General features: G+C 45.0%; 1 protein-coding gene across 2 annotated transcripts in view; it reads right to left on the bottom strand.

The window, feature by feature from the left end:
* ANKRD29 (ankyrin repeat domain 29) overlaps positions 1 to 25,479 on the bottom strand; it is a 459,839-nt gene that overhangs the window by 320,106 nt on the left and 114,254 nt on the right. For both annotated transcript variants that reach the window (XM_078685682.1, XM_078685683.1), the window contains exon 2: positions 5,722 to 5,832. In XM_078685682.1, the coding sequence (XP_078541808.1) occupies positions 5,722 to 5,832 (111 nt within the window). The remainder of the gene's footprint in view (positions 1 to 5,721; positions 5,833 to 25,479) is intronic.

Below are 25,479 nucleotides of genomic sequence, written 5' to 3'. Positions count from 1 at the left end.
GGCATTATGGAATTTGAAGTCCCGGTAATAAAACCACAGATGGTGCATTAATTTCTGTCCATTTCAAGCCCTCAGATGGGCCACCACCAACAGCGTCCGCTTTCAATCCCCAGTTTGCGCTCCACAGGTCGGCTCAACCAATGCGTTACCGCGTGGCCCCCAGTCTTGGCGGGGTAGTGCAAGCTCGACGGCTGGGCTGCCGTCTAATATCAACGCTCCAGTTGCCTGTTCCCACACTTGAGCAGCACACAAGACACAAACTGAAGGTGGCAAGCCTTTAATCAGGGGTACAAGCAGGCTCCTGTTGGTAGTTCTCATCAGACAGCCATAAACGCGAATCGCCTGACGCGTTTCGAGAGTCTATCTCTCTTCCTCAGAGGCAGTCGCATTAGTGGATGCATGCGCCGGTCTCCATCTTTCATAGCCAAATCACGCCCCCAAATGGGCTGGTCAAATGTCCCAAGGCATTATGGAATTTGAAGTCCCGGTAATAAAACCACAGATGGTGCATTAATTTCTGTCCATTTCAAGCCCTCAGATGGGCCACCACCAACAGCGTCCGCTTTCAATCCCCAGTTTGCGCTCCACAGGTCGGCTCAACCAATGCGTTACCGCGTGGCCCCCTAGTCTTGGCGGGGTAGTGCAAGCTCGACGGCTGGGCTGCCGTCTAATATCAACGCTCCAGTTGCCTGTTCCCACACTTGAGCAGCACACAAGACACAAACTGAAGGTGGCAAGCCTTTAATCCGGGGTACAAGCAGGCTCCTGTTGGTAGTTCTCATCAGACAGCCATAAACGCGAATCGCCTGACGCGTTTCGAGAGTCTATCTCTCTTCCTCAGAGGCAGTCGCATTAGTGGATGCATGCGCCGGTCTCCATCTTTCATAGCCAAATCACGCCCCCAAATGGGCTGGTCAAATGTCCCAAGGCATTATGGAATTAGAAGTCCCGGTAATAAAACCACAGATGGTGCATTAATTTCTGTCCATTTCAAGCCCTCAGATGGGCCACCACCAACAGCGTCCGCTTTCAATCACCAGTTTGCGCTCCATAGGTCGGCTCAACCAATGCATTACCGCGTGGCCCCCTAGTCTTGGCGGGGTAGTGCAAGCTCGACGGCTGGGCTGCCGTCTAATATCAACGCTCCAGTTGCCTGTTCCCACACTTGAGCAGCACACAAGACACAAACTGAAGGTGGCAAGCCTTTAATCAGGGGTACAAGCAGGCTCCTGTTGGTAGTTCTCATCAGACAGCCATAAACGCGAATCGCCTGACGCGTTTCGAGAGTCTATCTCTCTTCCTCAGAGGCAGTCGCATTAGTGGATGCATGCGCCGGTCTCCATCTTTCATAGCCAAATCACGCCCCCAAATGGGCTGGTCAAATGTCCCAAGGCATTATGGAATTTGAAGTCCCGGTAATAAAACCACAGATGGTGCATTAATTTCTGTCCATTTCAAGCCCTCAGATGGGCCACCACCAACAGCGTCCGCTTTCAATCCCCAGTTTGCGCTCCACAGGTCGGCTCAACCAATGCGTTACCGCGTGGCCCCCTAGTCTTGGCGGGGTAGTTAAAGATTGAACAAATAAAGGATTTAACTTTCATAACATTGAAATTTTCTGGACTCATATCTTTGGTGCGCCATCCTTGTCTTCAAGATTTTATATCTGTTTCTGCAGTGGAGCATATGTGTGGCAAACTCCGGATGTATTGTGCACAAACTAAGGGGTCGATTAGGATCGCGGACGGACTTGAGTCCGTCCGCGACCCCTGAGGAGGAGGGAACGTCCGCATGGGCTGCGGCGTTCCCTCCGATCAAATTAGGATGTGACCGCCAGGGTGGCGGTCACATCCTCTATCTCTAACATTGCGGCGGGTGCAGCTTCAAGCTGCACCCGCCGCAATGTAAAAAATCCATGCACAGCATTTGCGTGCACAAAGCGGCAGGCACCGCGCGGTGCCTGCTGCATTGTGCACGCAAATGCAGGGGGGTACCATAGGTACCCCCCATGTGCACCCCCCACCCCACCTTCACCCAGGGGGCCCGCAACGGGCCCCCGAAGTGAAGGTCCGTATGCTTTTCCACGGCGGTAAAGCCGCCGCGGAAAAGCATATATTTTCAGACATCCTAATATGCCTGGCGGTGTCTGATAGACACCGCCAGACATGTTAGTGCTTTTCCGCCGCGGTCGCCTTCCGACCGCGGCGGAAAAGCGGCGGACAGATTATCAGACCCACCAGCCATCCTAATTTGGCGGTGGGTCTTTGGAGTCTCCGCCGCGGTTTTTCCGCATCCTCCAGGCCGGCGGACACTTCCGCCGGCCCGGAGGATGCGGAAAAACCGCCATCCTAATCGGCCCCTAAGTACTGTTAAGTTTACATTGAAACGGATGTGCCTAACCTTGGTCAGCCGCACAATCTATTTTTTTAGATGCTGATGCTTTGTGTCTGGATGAGTTATAATTAACTTTTTTAATATGTGCACTATTTTGACTGTAACTACCAACTTTTATTTATTTGTATACAGGGCCAGGCTATATTGTATTCATCACTTGTCATTTCATTGTAAATTATTCTAATCTATATATTAAATTACCACCTACCTTCCTGCAGGGGCTGATTAGAGAATTGGCAATACACCAAAGAACTACAATTTCCAGCTTCATCCATGTTTTACTATAGTTATGGTAAAATCCATAGTCTAATACACAACGCTCACTGAGGTGCCTAGCGGCTGTATAATTCAATGTACAAACATAAATACATAAATAAATAAATAACTAGATATACCCCACTGCACTTTTCCTCTTTCTCACTACATTACATGAACTCAATATTTCTTTGAAGCCCAAATATCTCACCTACCTTATACATAAGGCTACTTGTTTTCCGTTTTTACTAATTTTACAGATAAATACAGACAGAAAAAAACAATTTTCTTGTCTGTAATTATTTTTAAATGTGGATAAAAACGGAAATCGAGTTGCTTTTTGAGCAATTCTAAATACTGTCTGCCATGACAATAAATGTGTGGATTGATAGATAGGGAGTTTAAAAAAGAGACTTTAACAGCAGTAGAAAGGCACACGGTTGATACTGAAATTTGCATATTTTCATGTAAGTACCCTGATTTATCTTCTGCAGGTGTTCATAGCACTGAAACCTGGTAAACATTCAAGCATGAGTGCATGTTTATCGGTTAAATAAATGTGGAAATATATTAATTTCAGCTTAACTTTTCCACAAAGCCCAAAATAAATATGGATAGATACAGATAAAATTAGCAAAAAAATAAATATGGATAAATACAGACGGAAATGGCAAAAAAATAAATACCATATAACCGGGAGCCCTACATAAGTGCAACATTTTGCTGAAACGTAGATGCATTTATTGTAGGGGAGCATGAGTTTGACACTGAGACAAAAGTTTGGAATTTCAGATCACATGACTTGGGTCACTGGGCAACTCCTCATTTTTCCCGCCCTGCTTTTATTGAACAAACCAAAGCATTCTGAGAGCTGTAGAACTGATAGGCGTGATTAATGTGTTTCAGTTAACACACCTGATTTACCTGATTTGGAAAACGAAAGTATACGACGACGAGAAAAGTTCTGTCGCAGTGACAGCCAAGCCATGAGACTCTGTCATTACAGATTTTAGAAGAATTCTATTGCCCTCCGGGGCTTTGTTTTTTAGGCTAATTTGCAAGCAGCTAGAAGCTTCTGAGGTCTATCTTAGATGCAGGAAATTTGGGAATAATTTTTATTGAGTGAAACAGTATATGTGTATTGCTATGTTGTCTTGATGATTTAGCGTACACTATAATGCATAGTATTATAACAAGTTGCGAAGTATGATCTCCCTAGAAAACGTGGTTCTTTATTTTTTAAATATAAAAATATAGGTACATGCTGATGTCAAAATGTGCTTGTAATAAGAAAACTGAGCCACTACGCCTGTATGAATTAATGGCAGGTAAGTAGTAATGTCACTGTGTCTTCACTCTCGACGGGGGCCTGCCTATTTGGGGTTCCACTCCCCCATGTTCTTACCTGCAGGAGTTTCTACACACTCACACAATAGATAGGAAAGATGGTGCACCCTTCCACTCCTCTTCTGCTAGTCCTTGCACTAAAAGGGCAATGTTGACGAGGCCGCTGGAGTAAGGAGCTGAAGCTAATGGCTCCATTCCATATATGGTAGTGCTACATAGGATGAGTTTGCCCCGTGTGGTACTGGTGCTCACTAATTACGGTACAGGTTGATTCCTAATGTTACGTTATAATGCTCAAGGGAGGTGGAATCATCCGCCCCTCCAAAGTTGTGATCACTGAGGATCAGTTTATATTTAAACAAAAGCCCAAGCACATATTTGGTGTGTGTCCTGTATACAATAATAATAATTAGTAAATTGCACACAATGATTTTACAAGTTTTAATGTATTTTTAATTTTCTTTCTTCGGTTGATCCAACACGTGCTTCGTCGTCCGGGATTAACCCACAACTTCATCAGGGCTGGAAAAACATTTGTAAGAAATAGATCGTAGTGTCTTACATAAGAATGTATCAGTTTACAATAGTAAATAGGGGACAACCACATTTCATTGGGTATCAATGAGTACCAGTAAAAAAGGAACTATGGTGAAACACATGTTGGCTGGATCAACCAAAGAAAGAAAATTAAAAATACATGAAAACTTGTAAAATCATTGTGTGAAATGTACCAATTGTTATTATATACAGGACACACACAATATATGTGCTATGGCTTTTGTTTAAAAATCTAGTCCTTGTATGTTTGAGGAGTGGGGCCAGATTGCTCTTAGCCTGAGTTCATGCACCACTTTAACATATGGCAGAACAACAAGGAGGCTGCAGTAATTAAGGCAGCTGACAACTCCATCAGCCACAAATCTTCAGCCACTTTCCAGTCTTTTGTGTAAACCAACGAGATTCAAGCGTGCTGAGATGGAGGTAGGGAGCTCTAGTCACCAGAATTTAGCTGCTCCTCAGCCAGGAACTCTAGCCAAAGGGTTTTTAATTCTCAAAGACCGCCTCTATCAGACAGCAGCAAACAGGGTTGTACTTGGCCTATAGGGCAATCAGGCAGCGCCCGATGAGCCGGTCTGTCAGGTATGTGTGTGGGACAATGTTATGGCCATTTGTGGGCTGCTGGGCCGATGTTTACTGTTGTTTTGCCTGCTATTAAAAAAAAAAAAACATTACTTGCAGAAGCTCAAATCCATTCATTCGTCCATACCTTGCAAAATACTTATACAGCATGTCTTTACATGGTCATACCTGCACCTCACATAGCACTTACAATATCTGAGTGCTCCAGCGTAGTCGCTAGTCGTAGCACGCCCCGTCCCGCAGCGGGGCGGGAAGACCCCGATGATGAAGCATGACACCAAGGGACCTTTTGGTGTGTGAGGGGTATTTTAACAAATACTGTGTATTGCTGTCATATCTTGGCTCACATGAAAACCTGTTAGAGGTGGATCTTGTTGTTTGAATATACCATTGACTAGAGGAGGGTGCATCCACCCTAGTGCTTTTTAAGCACTACCTCTTCACTCCCTATTTTGATTTTTGCTTATGAAAAGAGACAGCATGGTTGATGCATAAACTGATTATACAAATGTTTTGCCCGACTGTAAAGATGTAGCCAGTACCAATGAAAATGAATCAATCGCCTTTGCATGAATGAGTACATACGCTGTCTCTGCAGTCCACGTCAATTCGCCCACTGTTCAGGAGCAGCTGCAGCAGAGCCAGGTTTCCTTTCCTTGCTGCCCAGAATGCAGCATTAGCGAGCGGAGTTTCTTTCTGGAAGAAAAGACGCAAATGTATCATCAAAGGACGTTCCCATTATGGATTCTTTCCTGCCGGTGTTTGCTTTGTTCAAGCCCCCCATTTATCAATGTCCCTCAGTCTTTTGCACGCACAGGAACTAATTTCAGACATGCGCAGTAACATGCCCGTATTTTAACTCATCCCTGCTTGCCAAAGTTATGGCAAGTCTTACAAACCCATTACCTACATTTTCTGAGTCCTGGTTTTAGAATTAGGGGTGGGCAGAACTATGCAGAGTGGTGTAAAAATCCTGTGAGATTCTGCGGTGTTCCGCCCACCTGTAGTGAACTCTCAGTTACCAATGCTACTGGTGCGAAACAAAAAATAATTGGTTATATGAATTGTGGTGACAGAGCAGTGATGGCTGAAAATGGGTCTGAGCAGTGCTCACAGCACATGTCTTCCTCTGCAGTGTCAATAGCAGTACTGCATCGCTGGGCAACTAACAGGTCAGAAACCAATAATCACAAACTTTAATACACATTTTAGTAAAGAGATCTACTCAATGTACCAAATATTCAAGAAAATATGCCAATTTATTTTTATTACAAAATCATTAAAAAAGTGGCTTAAAAGTTACAAAGAAGGTGACTCAGATTGATATCACAAATAGCTGATCGGTGTATTACTTGCTAAATACAGAGATTAGATTCTTAATTATATCACTCTCTGTCTTGTTTTGAGAAATCTTCTCACTACACATTATACATGGAACTGCTCATATTGAATGATACATGCATACAGTCACAAGACAAGCCACTCTACTCAAAAGAGTGAAACATACATATCAACAAATACATAAATGAGGAGGAGCCTAGCCTGCGACCGAGATGGCCGCCTAGCCTCTCGGCTCCGCTGATCCTAGCGCTTTTCCCAGTTATCCTGCGCTTTATCCTGTCTTTACACCCGGCGATTGGACTGAGGACGCGATCCTGAAAGTGGCGGTGTGTCTCCCTGCACGTTTCGTCCAGTATCGGTGATGAACCGCCCCCGCTACATTCTTGGCCCTGGGCGGCAGTGAGACCGGGTCTTTGTCCGTGGAATCGGCCGGGCGCGGCCGCGGCGGAAGCGGCCATCACAGGGGAGGAGGAGTCGCTCGGAGGGTGAGAGGCTGCCGCGCTGTGCTCCTCGTCGCGGCGCCTCGTTCCGCCCTGTTATTCTACACGCCTGGATACTTTGTGCCTGTTGCAACACTTTGTATCTTTCTCCAGCCTGGAAGTGGACGGATTGGTTTCTTTGTTACTCCGGCCCGTACCGGACGCCATTTTATGCATCGCATTGAGCGCCCGGCAGTGGGATCCTCGGAGCTCAATTAGGGGTCCGGATGCTTGTCGGCAGCGAATGAACCTATACTGCGATGTCGGCGGTCGCCCCCATGTTTCTGGCCCAGTGACCTCTGGCAAGTGGTCTGTGGAGTGATCTGTGGATGGCGAGTTACAATGGCGACTGGCTCCCTGAGCTGCCACACATCCGTGAACCTGGGATAGAAGACGTTGCCGTGTTCTCCCTTCCCGGGACAACGCTGGGGACCGGTGCTGTTCTGTGTGCTCTGGAGGTAATTAAGACTGCCTTTCTTGTCACCGCCCGAGATTTGGAGTGCCGGCTTGATGCTATTTCTCCTGTGGGCCATGACTGCCTCCGAGCGCTGTACACTGCGCCACACCCTGCACCGGTCCACCTTGATCTCCTTGCCGAGGTTCCTATTGGGATGCTGCCTGTTCCCGGTTCTGATTCTGCTGAGGTGCTGCCCTCGTTGGTTCCGAGGAGGTCTGGAGTTCGTGGTTTCTTGCACAGGCTGGTATGTCGTCCACGGGCGCCATGTTTGCCATCTCCTTTGTGTTCTGGTGGCGTGACTTTTCGATCCTGTCTGGGACTGTGGCGGACGCCCTGGCCGGCTCTCTCCGACAGACTGATGCGCTGCTTTGCTCATGTAGATTTCACTTTTGGACATGCACCGGTGACTTGCGAAGACTTTTGTGGGCTACCCCCCGTTCTGTGTTGGCCATCCGGGGGGCCTCTCTCCTCCGCGGCGCAGGCCGTATTGTTGGACTCCATCTACCGATTTGATCGCAGGGGGCAAGGTTAAAGCAGTATAATTGGGTCGCTATTCCTTCCGTAGCTGGGACTGTGTTGGGTGAGCGGAACATTGAATACGTTGACCGTTGGTCACATATCGGATGTAGTGACCGGGAGCGGGCGGCCTGGAATATATTTGCGGATTATTATCCTGTTTCGCTAATCCTTATCGCCTATGGTGTGTCTTTCTCTCCTCCTCCACTTTAGTACTTCTTGTACTTTTTCCCTTCTTTGGGGCAGTGTCGGGGCGACAGGCACGCGCTGTTTATGGGTTGGCCGTAGCCATTACAGGGGTGCAGGGTGGTGGGTGTGGGGGGGGTTTGTTATTTTAGTTTATTTTGTTCTATGGTCTGTATCGCTCTTTTCTGGCTTTGGGGGGGTTCTTTCCTCTTTTGTAGGGCTGGCTGTCCCATGGTTTAGCACCTCTTTTCTTCTCGGGCGTCTTCTTTGGCCCATGTCTTTTCCTCCTTTGGGGTGGGACTCCTGGGGTGATTTTTGGGAATGCTGTTTATTGCATCATGGCCTGTTGTTTGGTGTCACCGTCTCGGTTGTCTTACTTATTTAGTTGCTACGGTCGTTGCCCGCCCCAGTTTGCTATTGGGGTGTGTTCCCCTTGTCTCTTATGATTCTATTTGCGGTGCTATGTTCCTGTGGTGGCAGCCCCTACTCCTCTTCACTTTAAAATGAAAACCTCATATCCTCTGTTGCGGTCCCCACAACCGTGTCTGGTTTGTCCTACCGTATATTGGTACCGATTGGTACGCATTTCTTCTGTTTCTTTTTATTTAAATGTTTTGCGGCCGGCCATGATGGTTGTGGGCCTGCGCTTGTATTCTTTTGTTTTTCCAAATAAAGGTTCTAAAAAAAAAAAAAAAAAAAAAAAAAAAATACATAAATGTGGCGCTGATTCTTCAGAATTACACGACACGCGTTTCGCCGAACGTGTCGCCTTCGTCAGGAAACCACATGAAAAACATTATCTACAAAAACAGATTCAAGGTATATTAAGTCAAGGACATGTCCCATAAATATATACACTTTTCCATGGTGCACTCAGTCTGAATAGAAGAACTGCAGATCCCAAGTATGCTCAAGTGTTAACCAAATATAAAATAAAGAATAAAAAGAAAAGAACGACAAACTATACAGCGTGTGCATATTTTGGATTCAAAGTGGATGGGGAAAGATATAGAATTGGTGTTCTAAGAGTACTACTAATGCCAGTCTCGGCTTATATAGAGTTCCACCAAGTGCCCAAAATAGAAGAACAAGAATATATCACAATGCAGAAAAGCTAAGTAAAAGATGACACATTTATGTGCTCACCATGGCCAAACAACTGATTAAATCTTTGATTCCTGGGAACAACCTCCAAGCAGAAAATATATCCCGAAAGGAGCTGAGGGAAGAGCAACAATAACTGGACACAAATGTCCAAAAAGATGTATATTAGAGCACTCCAATAATTAGGTGAGCAAGAATATCACAGCATAAGTAAAAACTAGTACCCGTTGACATTCCTCGGGAGAAAATTTTGGAATTCTCTATCGTCAGGACTAAAATTGCTAACTGAAATAAATATAGAAATGACGACCTATGAACAACAGGCAAAAAATAACGGGTGTTATCATACTACAGAGATATCTCAATGGCTAGAAAACCTAATCGATGTTAGTATTTCAACCTGTAGACATACCTTAAAGTCGAGATGAAGGATAAGTAATGATATAGTTGTCCAAACGAAAGGGATAAACTTCAGGCCTTTGTGGAGGATCAAGGATGAATGGTCATGGGAGATAAAACCTCCACAGTCCTCATGTTTATAATTGTAACGCCAAGCGTAATCGTCACCGGGCCAGGCCAACTGCCTGTAATGACAAATAAGACCAAAGGTACCATTACTCAAGTTGGCAAACATGTCTGTATATTCGGTGCTACTAACATAATTGCAGACTGGCATCGACACAAATGGATAAAAGAGAATCGACTCGATGTACTGCCACAAAAAAGGGTGATGGCATCACATGGCTTGGGAAACTATTCATGGGCGTTAATGCGCCTGAATCAATGCTTCAGGTGCTGCAGTATGGGACTAGTGAAATATTGCAGGCCCAAATGCATAAACTGAATTCTTGTAGTATACAGCGTTAATGAGGCGGGCAACAAACAGGCGTTGTTGATTGAGGGAATTCAAAGAGTTTATGCCTGTTTATGCCTGTAGATACATCTACGCTTCAGGCAAAGCAAGGCAAAACTAGAAGGCACACTAAGCATCGCATACGATAAACAGTGGAGGATCCTATGGAAAGGCCACGCTAGTGTGGCGGTTTATTATCAATACAGGCAAACTCAAAAACTAAGCTTGATGACATAACTTACTTGGATACGTAAAGCTGCCACCGTAGGATGTATCCCGAAGGCTCGAGACGCTGGCAAACAGATTGGCTTGTACATAACCGTCAGCCAACATCAAGTTGACGTCGTACGGTTAGTTAGAAGGATGTTGTGCAGTTAGTTAAAGAAACAGCGTTTAGACATCAACTGAATAGACACTGAGGAAAGACTCTATGACGGTGTAGCCAGTTAAAGGACCAGCATTTGGGCATAAACTGAATGGACACTGAAGAGGGGCTCAATAAATGTATGACCGAAGGGAAACATTAATAAAACATATTTCAAAATGATAAGAAAATAAGATAAAGATACAAAATAACACATGAATGATAAGTAAAATCCTGTACGAAAGGCAGTCATAGTAATCAAACATAACCAGATGTAGAGATGGCGACAAAGCCCTATCTAGAGTATCATCACTATGGAGAACTAGTTATAGATGAAAGGGTGGATAACTAACTGTAAGATGATGTATCACTACCATAGGTATTTAGAGAATAAATCTGTAAGAAGAGGGCACTTATAATAAACAAACATAACAGGATGTAGAGATGGAGACAAAGCCTTATCTTGAACATCATCACTATGAAGAACTAGTTTCAGATACAAGGGAATGAATCTTTAAGAAAAGGGCACAAATAATAATCTAACATAACGAGATGTAGAGGTGGAGACAAAGCCCTTTCTTGAGTATTATCACTATGGAGAACTAGTTAAAGATAAAAGGGTGGAAAACTAACTGTATGATGGTGTATCACTACCTTAGGTATTGTATCTAATAGCGTTCTCCCACAGAATCTCATTGTTAAATCCTTTTTTTGGGGGGTATTAAGGACAAAAATCCAGAAAACTTCTCGCCTTCTGCATATCTCTGTACTTTTAGGATCCTGCATCATTTCAAATTTTTCCAAGATATGCCATCTGATTTTATTGGCGTTATGATTTTTCTCGAGATAATGTTTAACTAAGGGTGCAGTAAGTTTCGAGGTACGAATCACTGACCGGTGTTCAGTCACGCGCATTGCCAAGGTACGTGAAGTTTTACCAACGTACCCTAAATTACAGGGACAAAGAAGAAGGTAAATAATGTTTTTGGTTTTACAATTGGTAAACTTGTTGGCTTTGATAGTATATCCATTTTGTGATATCTCCTTCAATCACAGTGTCACATGCTTTGCATTGATTGCAATTGAAGGTACCCATGATACGGGCAATCCCATTAATGTTTTTTTGAACAAATCCTAAGCTTGTAAAACATGAGTGCACAATCAGATCTTTAATGTTTTTATCCCGTCGATGTGCAAATAGCGGTTTTGGCAAATTGGCTTCTTGTGTCGTAGGAGTGTTCAAAATATGCCAATTGAAATTGATATTCTGTCTTACTGTTTTGTTCATCGTTGAATGTTTTGTTACACACACAAGTTGGGTCACTGGTGCTGCAGGGCGTGATCTTAACAAGGAATCTCTGTCGTAAAATCAGGCTTGTTTGAACAATCCTTTTTCGAGACGTTTCGAATAACCTCTCGAAAGAAATGTGTCTGTTATCCCGGTCACTTAAACGTCAAAATCTTGGATGTTAGAACAGTTACGACAAAGTCTGAGAAATTGCCCAAACGGAATTATTTGTTTTTGGCTACGAGGATGGAAACTCTCAAAGTGCAACAAGGTGTTTCTTGTAGTAGGTTTAACGTAGAGATCTACTTCTAAGATCCAATTGTTATGACGAATCAGGATTTCAAGGAACTTGACTTGGGAGTGGCTGGTGTGTGCTGTGAATTTCAGATTAAGCCATTCCAGGAACTCAGTGAGTGACTCTGCTGTGTCTGTCCAGATGAAAAAAACATCATCTATATATCTAGACCAGTAGGTCACTGATTCATGAAAAGGTGCTATTTCATTATAGATGATTTTATTTTCAAAGAGTGCCATATAAATGTTGGCTACTGATGGGGCTACTGAAGCCCCCATACTTACCTCTATAATTTGCTTGTGGAGGGTATTCCCGAATTCAGAGAGGTTTTTTGATAGCAGAATTTTTAAACACACTAGTAAGAAGTTCCTGGGGCAGCTGATATCATAGATGTCAATAAAGCAAGCTACTGCTTCTGACTTTGGAATGTTGCTATATAATGCCTCAATGTCCAATGTTACCGAGGTATGGCTTTGAGGAAAAAACGAAAGATTTTCAACTTTGTTGATAAAGTCTCTGGTGTCTTTTATATGCGATGGAATGGCTGGTATATTAGGTCGTAAAAAATGATCTATGTATTTTGACAAGGGTTCAGTGACCGATCCAATTATTGTCACGATTGGTTGGTAGGGAGGATCTGTCATGTTTTTATGAATTTTAGGAATTCCATAAATGCAATGCATTTTGAGATTTGAGATGTTAGGAAATTCGTACTCTTTTTCACTGATATCTCCAGCTGCCAAAGCCTCATTAGTCAAGCGTTAAATTTTAGATGTAGTTATAGATGTGGGGTCGGTAGTGATTTTGTTGTACAAACTGGTGTCACTCAGAAGAGTGGTCAATTTAAGTTCGTATTGTGCAGTGTCCATCACTGCAATGCCACCAGCCTTATCACAGTTCTTGACCGCAAGGGGTTTTTCAAGTGACAATTGTGAAAGTAATGCAAATTCATCATCGTTATGATCCCTACATATTCTTGGGATGTATTTGGTAACTATCTAAGCAATTGAGAACTGCATGTTCAAACACAGCAACCTCGGGACCAACTTGGTCCAAGGTTGGAGTAAAAGAGGAGGGATTGGAAAGGACTGAAGTATTCATGGTGCTCTGCAGTGTCTACAGTAGTGAAAGAAATGGGTGACATGCCTCTGGCCTCAGCCGAGAAACCGGTCTCGACCTTGGTTCCAACCTTCATGATACTGGGCAAACCTGGTCATCAGCACCTGCGGCACCGGACTCAAGGCTTGGAACCAGCCTCTCTGGTACCCCACCCAGCTCTAGGTACCAGCCTATCTTGTACTGGTTTCACTCTGTCATCAGCCTCCAAGGAACGAGCCTCACACAGCCACCAACCTCAGAGGAAACCAACCTCAGACTTCAGAGTAGAGACCTCACTCTCTCCAGTATTTGGTGGTATTCCTTTGCCTCTCCTTTGGTTTAGAGGGTCGGATTCAAATACAGCTATTTCTAGGCGGCAAGGATAATGAGGGAGCTTCAATATTTAGAACACTGGCCAAGATTTGAAAAAGAGTTAATGGGCCCCTTTAAAAAACGAGCGCACAAAGAGGGTAAGGAATAAAGTCCTATATTAATCAGGCTATATACCCTGAATATCGACCCCCGAATATCTATGGGACACAATATCAAGGACCAAATATTGAAGAAAACAACATCGGCAGGAAGTAGGTCTAGATTTTCTATACCCAACACCTCATATATATGTAAATATGGTGTACATCCATCTTCAAGGTATGTATATGTGGAGTTAGGAATAGTAAATCTTTACTTTCCTATATGCACTTACCTTTCAATGTATTGTCTCTCAATATCCTGTCCTTCATATATTTGTACCAAGATTGTCTGGGGTTCGATCTACAGTAGTACAATCTAAATCAGGAGAACTGAGCTGAACACTAGATAGGAGTAGTAAAACATAAAAACAAGAACTGATTTGTGATACTGAAAATGACTGCGCATTTTCTTATCTCACAGTGTGGATGAGGTTAACTTTACACCCACTTAACCCACACTCAAAATGCAAGAGAACTTTTAAACAAGTGTGGACAACGGTATAGGAACTTCTATGTAGAAATCAGTCAGAGCATGACAGTTTTCACCGCAGATCACCATCCTCTCCTTGTTTCCCACAGATTATCCTTTTACTTATAGGTGTGCAGTGGCGTAACACAAAATGATGGGGCCATCCTGCAGAATGCAAAGAGGGGCCCCTTAATTTCCCATATCTCACAGATATTCATTGGTTTTGTGCAAATGGAGCCCTCTTTAAAGGTTGGGGGCTTCTGAAGGGTTGGGGCCCCAACACCACAAAGGCTGCAGGGGTCTGTGTTATGCCCCTGCAAGCATGCCACCAGAAATAATCAGTTCAGCCTCATTCGAGGTGAGTCTTGATTCTGGCTTATTACTTCAATGGTCTTGTAGGGCTCGTCTTGGAACAAAATACACGCGCTTAGGAGGAGCACCTCGTGAGAACGATGGCTGACATCTCATCCTATAGTTTCCTATGCATAAGCAGATTGGCTACTCTCTGTCAGAATGCCTTGTTCCTCAGCATGTGTAGTTTGGCCACATTTCCTCAGAGGGTGCTCATTCCTGCTCAGCAGATACCTCTTTCATTTTAGGCTCCTCCGGCTCCTTCAACTTCAGATTATTTCCTGTAAGAGATTTAAAGGTTTTCAAATGCACATTTGTATCCGTTCCTTCTCTTTAACAACACTTCTTCTGTAATACTGTTGATCTTCCTTTTGATGAAATGCCCTCCATTCTCTGGCAGTATTTTCCTTTTTATGCCTATCCCCATTCCCAAGCTAAAGACACCACCCTTATCTCTTTGACCATCTTCAATCTATTTCTCTAACTCTAGTGGTCTGGGCTCCATTATCCTTTGTAGTAAATATTTGGGAGCCCTTCAGATATAAATGCTGTAAACAGTAACAAGTTAGGACAGATTTTGTAGATTGCACCCAAAAACATAGAATGGTGTGCTCTGGGTTTGAAAACAATGGGGCAAGAGATGTACCGCAAAGAACTAGCCTTTTGCATAATAATATTTATTTTCATTTTGGGTGAGCATGGAAAGAGTGATAAAGAGGTCAAGAGAGACATTTCAAGTACGAAGAGGTCAACTTTTAATGACCATTTGAATAAATTAAGGGAGCTGTTTGTTACATCAAGGCCCTGCTGGACAACGGCGAAAATGTGGCCCTCATCCTCCTGGACCTGTCAGCCGCCTTCGACACTGTCTTCCACCACACCACACGCCTCCACGACGTTGGGATCCAAGATAAGGCTCTGGACTGGACCTCCTTCCTCTCCGGCAGAACCCAGAGTTTACGCTTCCCCCCTTTCCCCTCCGAAGCCACCAAGATCATCTGCGGCTTACCCCAAAGCTTATCCCTCAGCCCGACATTGTTCAACATCTACATGGCACCGCTCGCCCACATCGCCCGACTGCACGACCTCAACATCATCTCCTAAGCTGACGACACCCAGCTGATCCTATCCCTCACCAAGGACCCCCTCACTGCCAAAACCATCCTCCACGAAGGAATGAAAGCTGTCCCCAAGTGGATGAAGAACAGCCGTCTGAAGCTAAACTCAGACAAGATTGAAGTCCTCAACCTCGGATCCACCCCCTTGGCCTGGAACGACTCCTGGTGGCCGACCGCACTGGGAACAGCTCCAACATCCACAGACAACGCATGCAACCTGGGGTTCATCCTCGACTCTACTCTCTCCATGACAAAGCAGTTCATTGCCGTCTCGTCCTCCTGCTTCAACACCCTCCGCATGCTCCACAAGATCTACAGGTGGATCCCCACCGAAACAAGAAGAACGGTCACCCAGGTCCTCGTCAGCAGCAGGTTGGACTACGGAAACGCCCTCTACGCTGGAGCCTCGGCCAAACTCCTGAAATGACTACAACGCATTCAGTACGCCTCTGCACATCTGATATCTGATCCTCAACATCCCTGGCCGCAGCCACATCACACCCCACCAGAGAGACCTGCACTGGCTCCCCGTCAACAAGAGGATCACCTTCAAGCTCCTCACCCACGCACACAAATTACTCCACAACACCGGTCAGTATACCTCAGCAGACGACTCACCTTCTACACCCCCAACTGCCAGCTCCGCTCCGCCGACCTCGCCCTCGCCACCGTTCCCCGCATCCGAAGAGCGACCTCTGGCGGCAGATTGTTCTCCCACCTCGCCGCCAACACCTGGAACACCCTCCCCATCCTCCTACGGCAGACCCAGGACCTGCTAACCTTCAGAAGACTTCTCAAGACCTGGCTATTCAAGCTGTAGCAGCATTCCCCCCCCCCCCCACCCAGCGCCTTGAGACCCTCACAGGTGAGTATTGCGCTTTACAAATGTTCTGATTGATTGATTGATTGATTGCTTTGATGAGAACGGCATTCCAAAGTAAGAGACCAAGCAGATAAGAAGATCTACATCAGCCACATAAAGACATAGAAAGGAGCATGCATCCTATCAACTTCTATGCAGCTTTCTAATTATAGATGACGTATGGAATGTTCTTCCATGAATATTTCAATAACGGCACAAATTATCGAAATTAACCAATAGAAAAAACTGTTTCAATGTAAAAGAAATCACATGTTGATATACTGATATAATGTATTTAAAAAATTAGTGGTCGATATTTCTGCTTGTTGGTGGTAATCTTCTTTTGGGGGGAAACCTTTAAATTATTTTCCATTTCTTTCTGGGACTGTGAAGATGGGTTACCACAATTTCCTTGAAGTCTGGCTGTAGGAGATTCATGGATGTAATGGGTAGAGCAAAATGCTGAACTGCATTACTCTGGGCCTGATTACGATGTTGGGTGGACTTGTGTCTGGCCTACACTGTCTCGGTCCTGGGACTGACGGACCTCCAATCATCGTTCCTGACTGGCTAATTACACTGTGACCGAACAATGTTCGGTCGCATACTCCCATTTCTCAATGGAAGCTCATGTTTCAGCCTTAAACAGGCCATAACCCAAGCTCCCTTTGAGAAATGGAAGGTGGTGTTCATCCCTGCACTATGTGGCAGGCACACACAAGGTGCATGGTTCAACAGAGGGGCACCATAGGTGCCCTTTCAGCCCCCAACTGGTGGCCGCACGCCCAAGGGACCCCTGCTGGAGGCCCCCACATGCTTTTCGGCATGGTTTCCATATCAGACAGGCCGGCATGGAAATATGTTGGAAACCGTGCATTATAATCCCAAATGTGGAAAGGCCAGCCCTTTGAGATGACGAGCCTGCTCCGACTGGTCGACGGACTCCACAAGCCCGTCATAAGCGAGGAGGAATGACCGGCCTGTTTACTTTCTAACCGCCAGCATTGTAATGCGGCAGTCGGAAAGTAAACTGAGTGGCCCATAAAGATGCGGCCAGGAACGGTCTGAGCCTTTACGGGACGCATTGTGACCGGCTCCTCAGAGACAGTTTGGGTTGTGAAGAAGTTAAGGTACAGGGGTTTGGGTATTGTGGCATTAGATAGAGAGCACTGGTTCCTACATTACATGATATGTCCAGTCTGTTCCATCCTGCTGCACTTATTTTACCTGTAAGAGGTAATGATATTGGATATATTCCAAACTCAATCTTTTGTTTCGCAATGAAGGAACATCTTGCCTCTTTATATGCTTTGTATCTCAATACACCCTTTGCTTAATGTCACTATCAAAATATCTTTATTAGTCAGGAGCCATAAAAGCAAGGCATCAACATAAAAAAAATACAAGAAAGATCAACATTTCAGCAAATACGTAAACTCAATCCAATTCAATGAAAAATAATGTAGCCATGTGCAATTCATAATACATATATATCGCAAAATGTTAAAAGCATTCATATCAGTCCCTAAACTGCTCCAGTACGATTCAGAGTACAAAATGTTGCAAAGTTATTTAAAAAGCATATTGTTTCCTAATATTAAAAGCCATTCTTATAAAATTTAGAATCGCAGAGTGATGCCTGGTGATCCTAAGCACTGCAAAAGCACAAGCCCATCCTTGTAATGTCTCAGATTCATATTTCGCAGAATGGGGACCAAATAAGAGAGTCTCGGGCTGAATACAAGGTGCAAAAAAGAATAAAGTGACTAGTGCTTTCTTTAGAAACATAGTTGCAACAGCATGGGGGTAAATTCTGTTGCCATACCACTGACAGAAGCAAATGTGAAATGCAATGTGCAGAGCCTAACAAGTATAAGATAGTGGCGTTGAATAGAATTCTTAATCCAACCTTAGTAGGGCTCTATGCTCCTTGTTGTTGAAACAATTTAGTGTTTAACTATTGATTACATGTCCTAGACCGCCTGTATCAATGTATGAACTCACGCCGCTAGGCCGGCGTGAGTTCATACATTGATCCAAATAATGTTGCCGACCCAAGCTTTATCTTCTAACCCAATTTTTATTTTTGTAATTTATTTTGGGGGATTTTCAGCACATAAAACAGAGTAGAATCAATGTGCCATCAATGCTCTCATATAAAAAACACACATCACAGTTGTAGTACAATGGTATGAACGCCAGTGCCACTATAACAGTTTCCTCACCATCTGGGAGTATCACAATATTATAGAATGTGTTAAGCCATGTCAAGGTTCGACAGTAGAGGAGCTGTAAGTTGGTCCCAAATATCCCTGGGTCGCATGGACAGCGGCAGATCCTCAGCAAAGTTCTCTAACTGGTCCTTACAATAGAACATGCCAAGTAGCCATTTTTTATGTTTGGCTGCAGAGCGCTTAGCCCAATGGATGGCCACTCGTTGTCATTTTGCTAGCAGGAGGGCTACCCCCACAAACCTTCGGTTTAAGGATTGAAGTCTCTTGACCAGGCCCATCAAACACATCTGAGGGGTCCAGCCCACTGATTCCATTCTCATAGACGCCAGATCTTTCACCACATGTGTCCAGAATTCCTGAACACGGGTGCATACTCAAGCTCGGTGCATTAAGTCTGCGTCCGATGTCCCGCATTGTATACAACGCACATTTCCCTGTAGCCCACATCTGAACAGCTAAGCGGTTAAGTGAATTGTGTTAATTCTTGTTTGGGGCATGTCTGTGCATCTGCGTGGCAATGTGGCCCTAACCAGGATGTGGTGCACACCATCTGCTTCAACCTCCAGGTGGGGCGTGTATGCGTGGGAGTGGTACCCCTAATGTGCATAGTGTGCTTGGGCGCATAGGTAATAAAATTGTAGATCTGGTGCCCCAAATCCCTCCTGCGCATATGGAGGCACCCTGATGTTCCAGCTGATATACGGCTGCTTGCCTGTCCATGCCAGTGTTATCATGTGCGTGGGGAACAGTTTTAAAAAGGGATGGCGGCAGCACTATGGGAATGTTATTAAAAAGATAGAGAAATCGAGGGAGTACAATAATCTTCATGAATGCCACCCGATCAGCCAGTGACAGTGGCATTTTGGACCATCTTGTTACTTGTTCCTCCAATTGAAACACTGCCCTCCCATAATTCACGTGGACTACGAGGTCTGGGTTTCTCTGGATCCATATGTCCAAGTACTTTATAGGGTCTGTGCTCCATTCTAATGGGTTTTCTAACACATTTGGGTACGTGAAAGACAGCACAACTGATTTTTCCCAGCTTATGCCCAGTTCGGAGTGCGGCGCAAAGCGGTGCGGTGTGGGTTTATGGGCATATAGGGCCATATCAACCGCGTAGAGAGATACACCAATCGATCTCAATCAGAATCTGCATGTCTTTGGCGGATCACACACGCTAGTGGCTCCAGTGTGATGTAAGTCGTTTTTTTACCTTCGAACATCAACAAATTCTAATTCTTCCATTTCTGTATTATTGTGAATGCTGGGGTTTTAAACAATTATCTGAATCTTGTTGTGTAATATCCATGAATGTAAACTTAGGGTCTGACGATCGCACACTTTTTAATTAATGCATTTGCACCTTAAACAAGGGACTTTGTCAATCTGCACAGTAACCTTTGGCTCATCTGTGGCCTGAAAGCATTGAATTACATGACAATTGTTGGGCTTCGGTACCCCTTGCTCGCCTCTTCAGTCATGATAACTTGTGTTCTCATTTAACTGTATTTTTGTTTTTAATACTTACCTGCATGTTCCTTCTCAAACTGGAATGTATGACGTCTATCCTGAATGTTTGTATCTTTTAATGTATTTTACTGAAATAAGGAGTTTGATTAAAGTATAGGCAGTAACATTGTTGTGTTCCCATTAATGCGCACCCCAGCCACTGGGTCAGTGCGTACTAAGTGCATCCACTTCAAAAAAGCCTTAGGAATTCCCAGTCAACGTTTAATTTTGAACATGAATGCCCACTCAATGGAATCGAAAGCTTTAGTGGCATCAAGCAATACCATGTTGGGATCAAGTTGGTATAGTAGCGCAAATAGGGTGCGCAGATTGTATGTAGTAGAGCGAGTCTGAATGAATCCCGATTGGTCTGGGAGAACATGGTTTGTTTTTTAGCAGCAGCTGGAGCCTGATAGCTATTATTTACACTAAGATTTCGGCATCTGTATTTAATAATGAAAGTGTACAATAGGACTCTCAATATTCGGGCTGTTTGTCAGGTTTTAACAGCGCGATAATAAGGGCCTCGCGAAGAGTTGGTGGGAGCACCTGTTTGTTGTATGCTTCTTCATATATTGCTTGGAAGGGGGTGAGAGCAGATTTGCAAACTCTTTATAAAATTAGGCCATCTTGACCTGGCGCCTTGCCATTGGGGAGTGTGCAAATAGCCTCACATACCTCCTCCACCCTAATAGGTTGTGTTACATATTCTTGTTGTCCTAGCGGCAGCCATGCTAGGGTAATATCATTGAGGTATTCAGCGGTCTCTGCTTTTGTGGGCGACCCACAAGCAGTGTACAGATGTGTGTAAAAGTGTGTAAAAGTGGATAAGATTGCCGGTGTGTCATATCTATCTCCCCTACCTGTTTCAACGATTTTAACCATATGTCTTTGCACCCAGGTGGTTTTCACTCTATTGGCCAAGCTTCAGCCTGGGCAGCCTCCCTATCCATAGGCTCTCGCCACATACCTCTGGGATATGTAGCGCCGCTTCCTTTCCACAATATTATTTAGAGTTGTTCTCTAATGTTAGCTTTCTTGTCGGGTTGGGCGTAATTTCGTAGCTGCACTCTAGTGCCTGCAGCTTATTCTCTATAGTGTGTTATAGCCTGCGTATATCTTCCTGGATCCCAGCCTGTGTGCTAATGCATATCCCTAGTATTGTAACTTTAAAAGCTTCCCAAATGGTGTCCACTCCACTCACAGAGTCCACATTTTTAGTCAAAATGTTCAATAGTGGCCGATTTCAAGATTTCTCTGTACACCTGATCTAAGAATGCGTAGCGTTCAATTTCCATGCATATTGTGTGGGAACATGTGTGGGAACTGATATGTCCAGCTTGCCATGGCTGTGATCTGATAGTGTTCTAGCAAGATGTTGTATGTCAGTAGTCCAGGCTCACACCTCTCTAGTTGTCAGCCAATAATAAAGCAGGGACCATGAGCTATGCACTGAGGAGGTGAAAGTGCCTTCTCTTCTATTAGAGTTTCACAGCTGCCATAAATCCACCATCTCATGGTCTTCCATGAGGCCAGTCGGACCATCGCCAATTGGGCATCAGCAGCATTCTCTGTCAGTTTTGTTAAATATGTCTCTTGGATAAGAGCTATTTGTACATGGTGTCTGTCCAAGTAGGCTAGGACCTGGCGAGTCTTGTGGGAGTAATTAAGGCTTGCAGGGGTAGTTAAGGCTCCGCACATTCCAGGTCACGAGGGAGATGCATCTAGTTGGCTGGGTCAAATTAGTGTAGTCTGAGTGTATAACAATTATTACTACATGCCTGGTGGTACAGAGTAGTGTGTGTAGGCACATGCAATATAATATTTCGATGGCAACAGTACTAAAACAATGTCCCTTCCCCATCACCCACTTTAGCATCCCAATCATGCCGAAGTCCTTCCTGCAATTGAGAAACGATAAGTTCAGTACAACAAACAATGAGTGGCATACACCAATATCTGCCGGTGCATCACTTTGGAAAATCATTCGGGGTGAACCCTCGTGGGAGGCATCCAGAGTCCCAGAAACCCACCCGGTGGATGGGGGTGGCCGAGAGGCACGTTAAGTACCAGCTTGGCAGGGCAGTGAGTCAAACTATAATAAGGTCTCGTTTAGGGCATTGCTCCAGTGCTAGTCTGCAGCGGGCCAGTCTGGGGGTGGTGTATAGGAGTTCCCCATATCTGAGGATGGGTATATGTACTGTTCTTTGTTGTCAATCCCCCTTTCCAGCCTCTTCAAGTATCCATGTGGGTCTAAGGTCTGACCGCCCGCCATCTCACCCTCACTCAGTTAGCTACCGGCTGCTTGATCTATTTTTTATTGGGGCATTGAGCTGTTTAGTGGGAGCAGTGGTTTTGGGTCTCTAGGCCGGGCCTATCAGTGTCTAACTTGGTTAGGGATACTAAACCTTAAATATTAGGGCAGAGGAAATAACACAGACTGCTGCCCCCCTGGCTTCCCAGTTTTCCTGAGTCTTCATGTTAACATCAACCCACAAGGCTAAAATTCTCTCTGACCGGTCACGAGCCCAACATGTGGAATACATTTCAAACAGTGGGCATCTGTGATGCCCATGGTCTCAACTGTGCAATTACTCTTATTGTTAATTTTGGTATCTTGGTTCTCCTGGCAGCTTTTGGGAAGCTTTTTAATGAAGTCCATCACTGAGCTGGGCGTCAAAAAGATTTTTATGGTCCCTCGGTGTTCAACTCCCAGGGGCGCTGGGTAAAGCATTGCTTAGAAAAGTTCTTCTTTTTGACGTTTCTTTTTTATAGGTAGGAATTATTTGCGGGCTGCCTGCACTGTCGGTGTAAATTCTGGATAAAAAGCCACACAGTACCCCTGGTAGGTAATGTCTTTCATCTAACGTGACAGCCTGAGCACACCATCGCAGTCTTGGCAATTGAGCAACATGGCAATGATGGGGCACGGAGGGGCCCCTGGGATTGGTCTTGGTGCCAGGGATCTACACGCCCTCTCCACCACCAGCAAGTGTGATAGGATGTCTGAGCCAAAGATGTCTTTGAACATGGTTTCCACATATATTTCATCTTGCCAATGTTCGTCATATCCAATATGCCTGTGATGCTTAAGTTGTTGCGGCGGGAATGCACCTCTAGGTCTTCATTCTTTGACTGTATGACCGCTGGTACTTTTTCCATGTTCATACATTTCGTGCTCATCAAGCTCATGTCATCTTCTGTCGCTGAGATGTGCTGCTCCGATGCCATTAATTGCTCCGTTTGCTTGTCCAGTTTGGTGGTGAGGCTGTCCATGTGCACATTTTGGGTATCTATTTTGCCATCGATTGATTGCAGACTCTGCTGCATTGCTAGTAGTGTGTCTTACAGAGCTGTGGGCTGCTGAGTTGGTGCAGGCATTTCAAGGTCTGCTGGCTCCCCCTGTGGGTTTTGGTGGTTTGGTGTGCTTCAAATGTGAGCCGCAGTTGGTTTCTGTTTGCTTTTCCCATTGGGGGACTATCGAAGTTACGCAGTATCCACTTACAGAGTCTCCTGGCATTCTTTTCATCTTCCAGCTGCACAGACAGCAAAGGTCGTATCATTTCCCTCACTGTCAGCCCCTTTTTGGCGTCATCGCACAGCGTGAGGGTTGATTCAGTAGTGTCATATACCTGTACTCAGTGCCTGCACAGCTCTAGCCAATATGAACATCTCAACGTAGATACTGAAGCAATAGTGGTGTGGAAGCACTTCTCAATAAGTATGAATCTTTCTGAGTGGCGGCTGTAGGCCAGTTGTCTTGACCGCTGAGCGCCAACCACCTCCAATGCAGATATCTGGGCTGCTTCAGTGGGAGAGCGGGCCAGAGCTTTTGCAACGGAGCAGCAGGACCCTGAGAACCTCGACCTCCAGCGGGGTTAAGTGTTTCCTGGGCGGTATGAGCCCCTCGTTAGCAGTTATTCACAGGTAGCAGCACATTGAATATACGTTGAACACTCACAATGGCGGTAGATGCATGCCAATTGTAGAGGAACTGTGACATTCATTTTCTGCAGTGTTTCCCGACTCCAGTGAAGGCATAGGACAGACCATGTGGATGTCTTGTGTTATCTTCTCAGTAATATTTATGCACTTGCCCTGTCGCGTTTCTCACCTTCTTTAATATCCAGGGAGGGGGCCCAAAGCGTTGTAACAGCCTCAAGGACCGGAGTCCTGCCCAGTCCCCGCAAAAACACTCTCCTGCAGTTTGTCCGCGGGCAAACCTCCTACTGAGTGCAGGCCGCAGGAGTAATCAGGCCGACCACCAGCCACCAGTCGATCGGGTCGAGTGGAGACCCAACCCCCACATTTAAGCGATCTCTCGTGCACTGCCACACCATGCCTGTAGTCTTCTCACCTGGCTGACGCAGCCTCTCAGCTGCCCTCCCCGCCACAGCACGTCTAATAGGGAGGCAGCTCAGCTGCATTAGGTGAATCAGGAATCGGGCAACTCCCAATTGGCTTGTAAACTGATTGGCCATTTACAGGCAGCAGCGGCACCGCAGTACACAGTCTGCACTGTCTATATCAGTATTCTGCTACTTCCATGATTGCCATTTTGGATTCAGCAGTCACTCACCAGGCTAGGCTGTCTCCTGCAGTTTGAGAGTGCCCTTGTGGCCGTGGAAGCAAAAGAGCCACTCTCGATGTGCACAGTTCTCTACTGCACTGGAAGCTGCACTTGTGGACTGTGTTTAAAGCAGGATGGCAGGATATTTCTCGGATTATAGCTCACGGCTGCACTACAGTCGGCCATCTTGCCCTGGGCTCACTAGTTCCCCCCTTCTAACCCAATATTAAGAGGATTATTGTATAATTCTTGAAGGCCTATAAGTCTTGAAAGATTCCCTGAAGTATGAGAGCCAGAGTATCTTGTCTGCCCTATCAAGTGACAGGCAATCAGAGATACAGCTTGTGACGAGGCCATCCTCAGGGATTCCCCAGACTTTTATCCACAATAGCAGTGGAGCGAGCCCAATCAGATCCAACAAGTATGGCATCCGAAGTTCCTCATGGCATATGAGTGTAGCAGTGCCCCCAGGAACTGTCAATAATCTGCAGACAAAAAATATTTTCAGCTCGTTGAAGGATCCCTTTTACTTTTAATTTCATATAAAGTTAACATTTTATGTGATTCGTTTATCCTTCAAATTGGACTAGTTATTCCTGGGCAAGTGCTGCATTCTTAAAGTTAAAAGTGCAGTCCACCTAAAAAATGTACTAAAAAGAATCCCTAAATAATAAAGTTTTTACCTTAGCTAAGTGACAATCCCCAAAACAAAATGTTTGGACTTTGTGCTTGGATGCCCACAGGTAATTATATAAGATTTTGAATAATTTACC

Source organism: Lissotriton helveticus, chromosome 4_1, assembly GCF_964261635.1.
Source record: "Lissotriton helveticus chromosome 4_1, aLisHel1.1, whole genome shotgun sequence".
Classification (NCBI taxonomy): domain Eukaryota; kingdom Metazoa; phylum Chordata; class Amphibia; order Caudata; family Salamandridae; genus Lissotriton; species Lissotriton helveticus.
The sequence above is the reverse complement of the archived record's forward strand: the minus strand, read 5'-3'. Positions and strand labels throughout refer to the sequence as shown.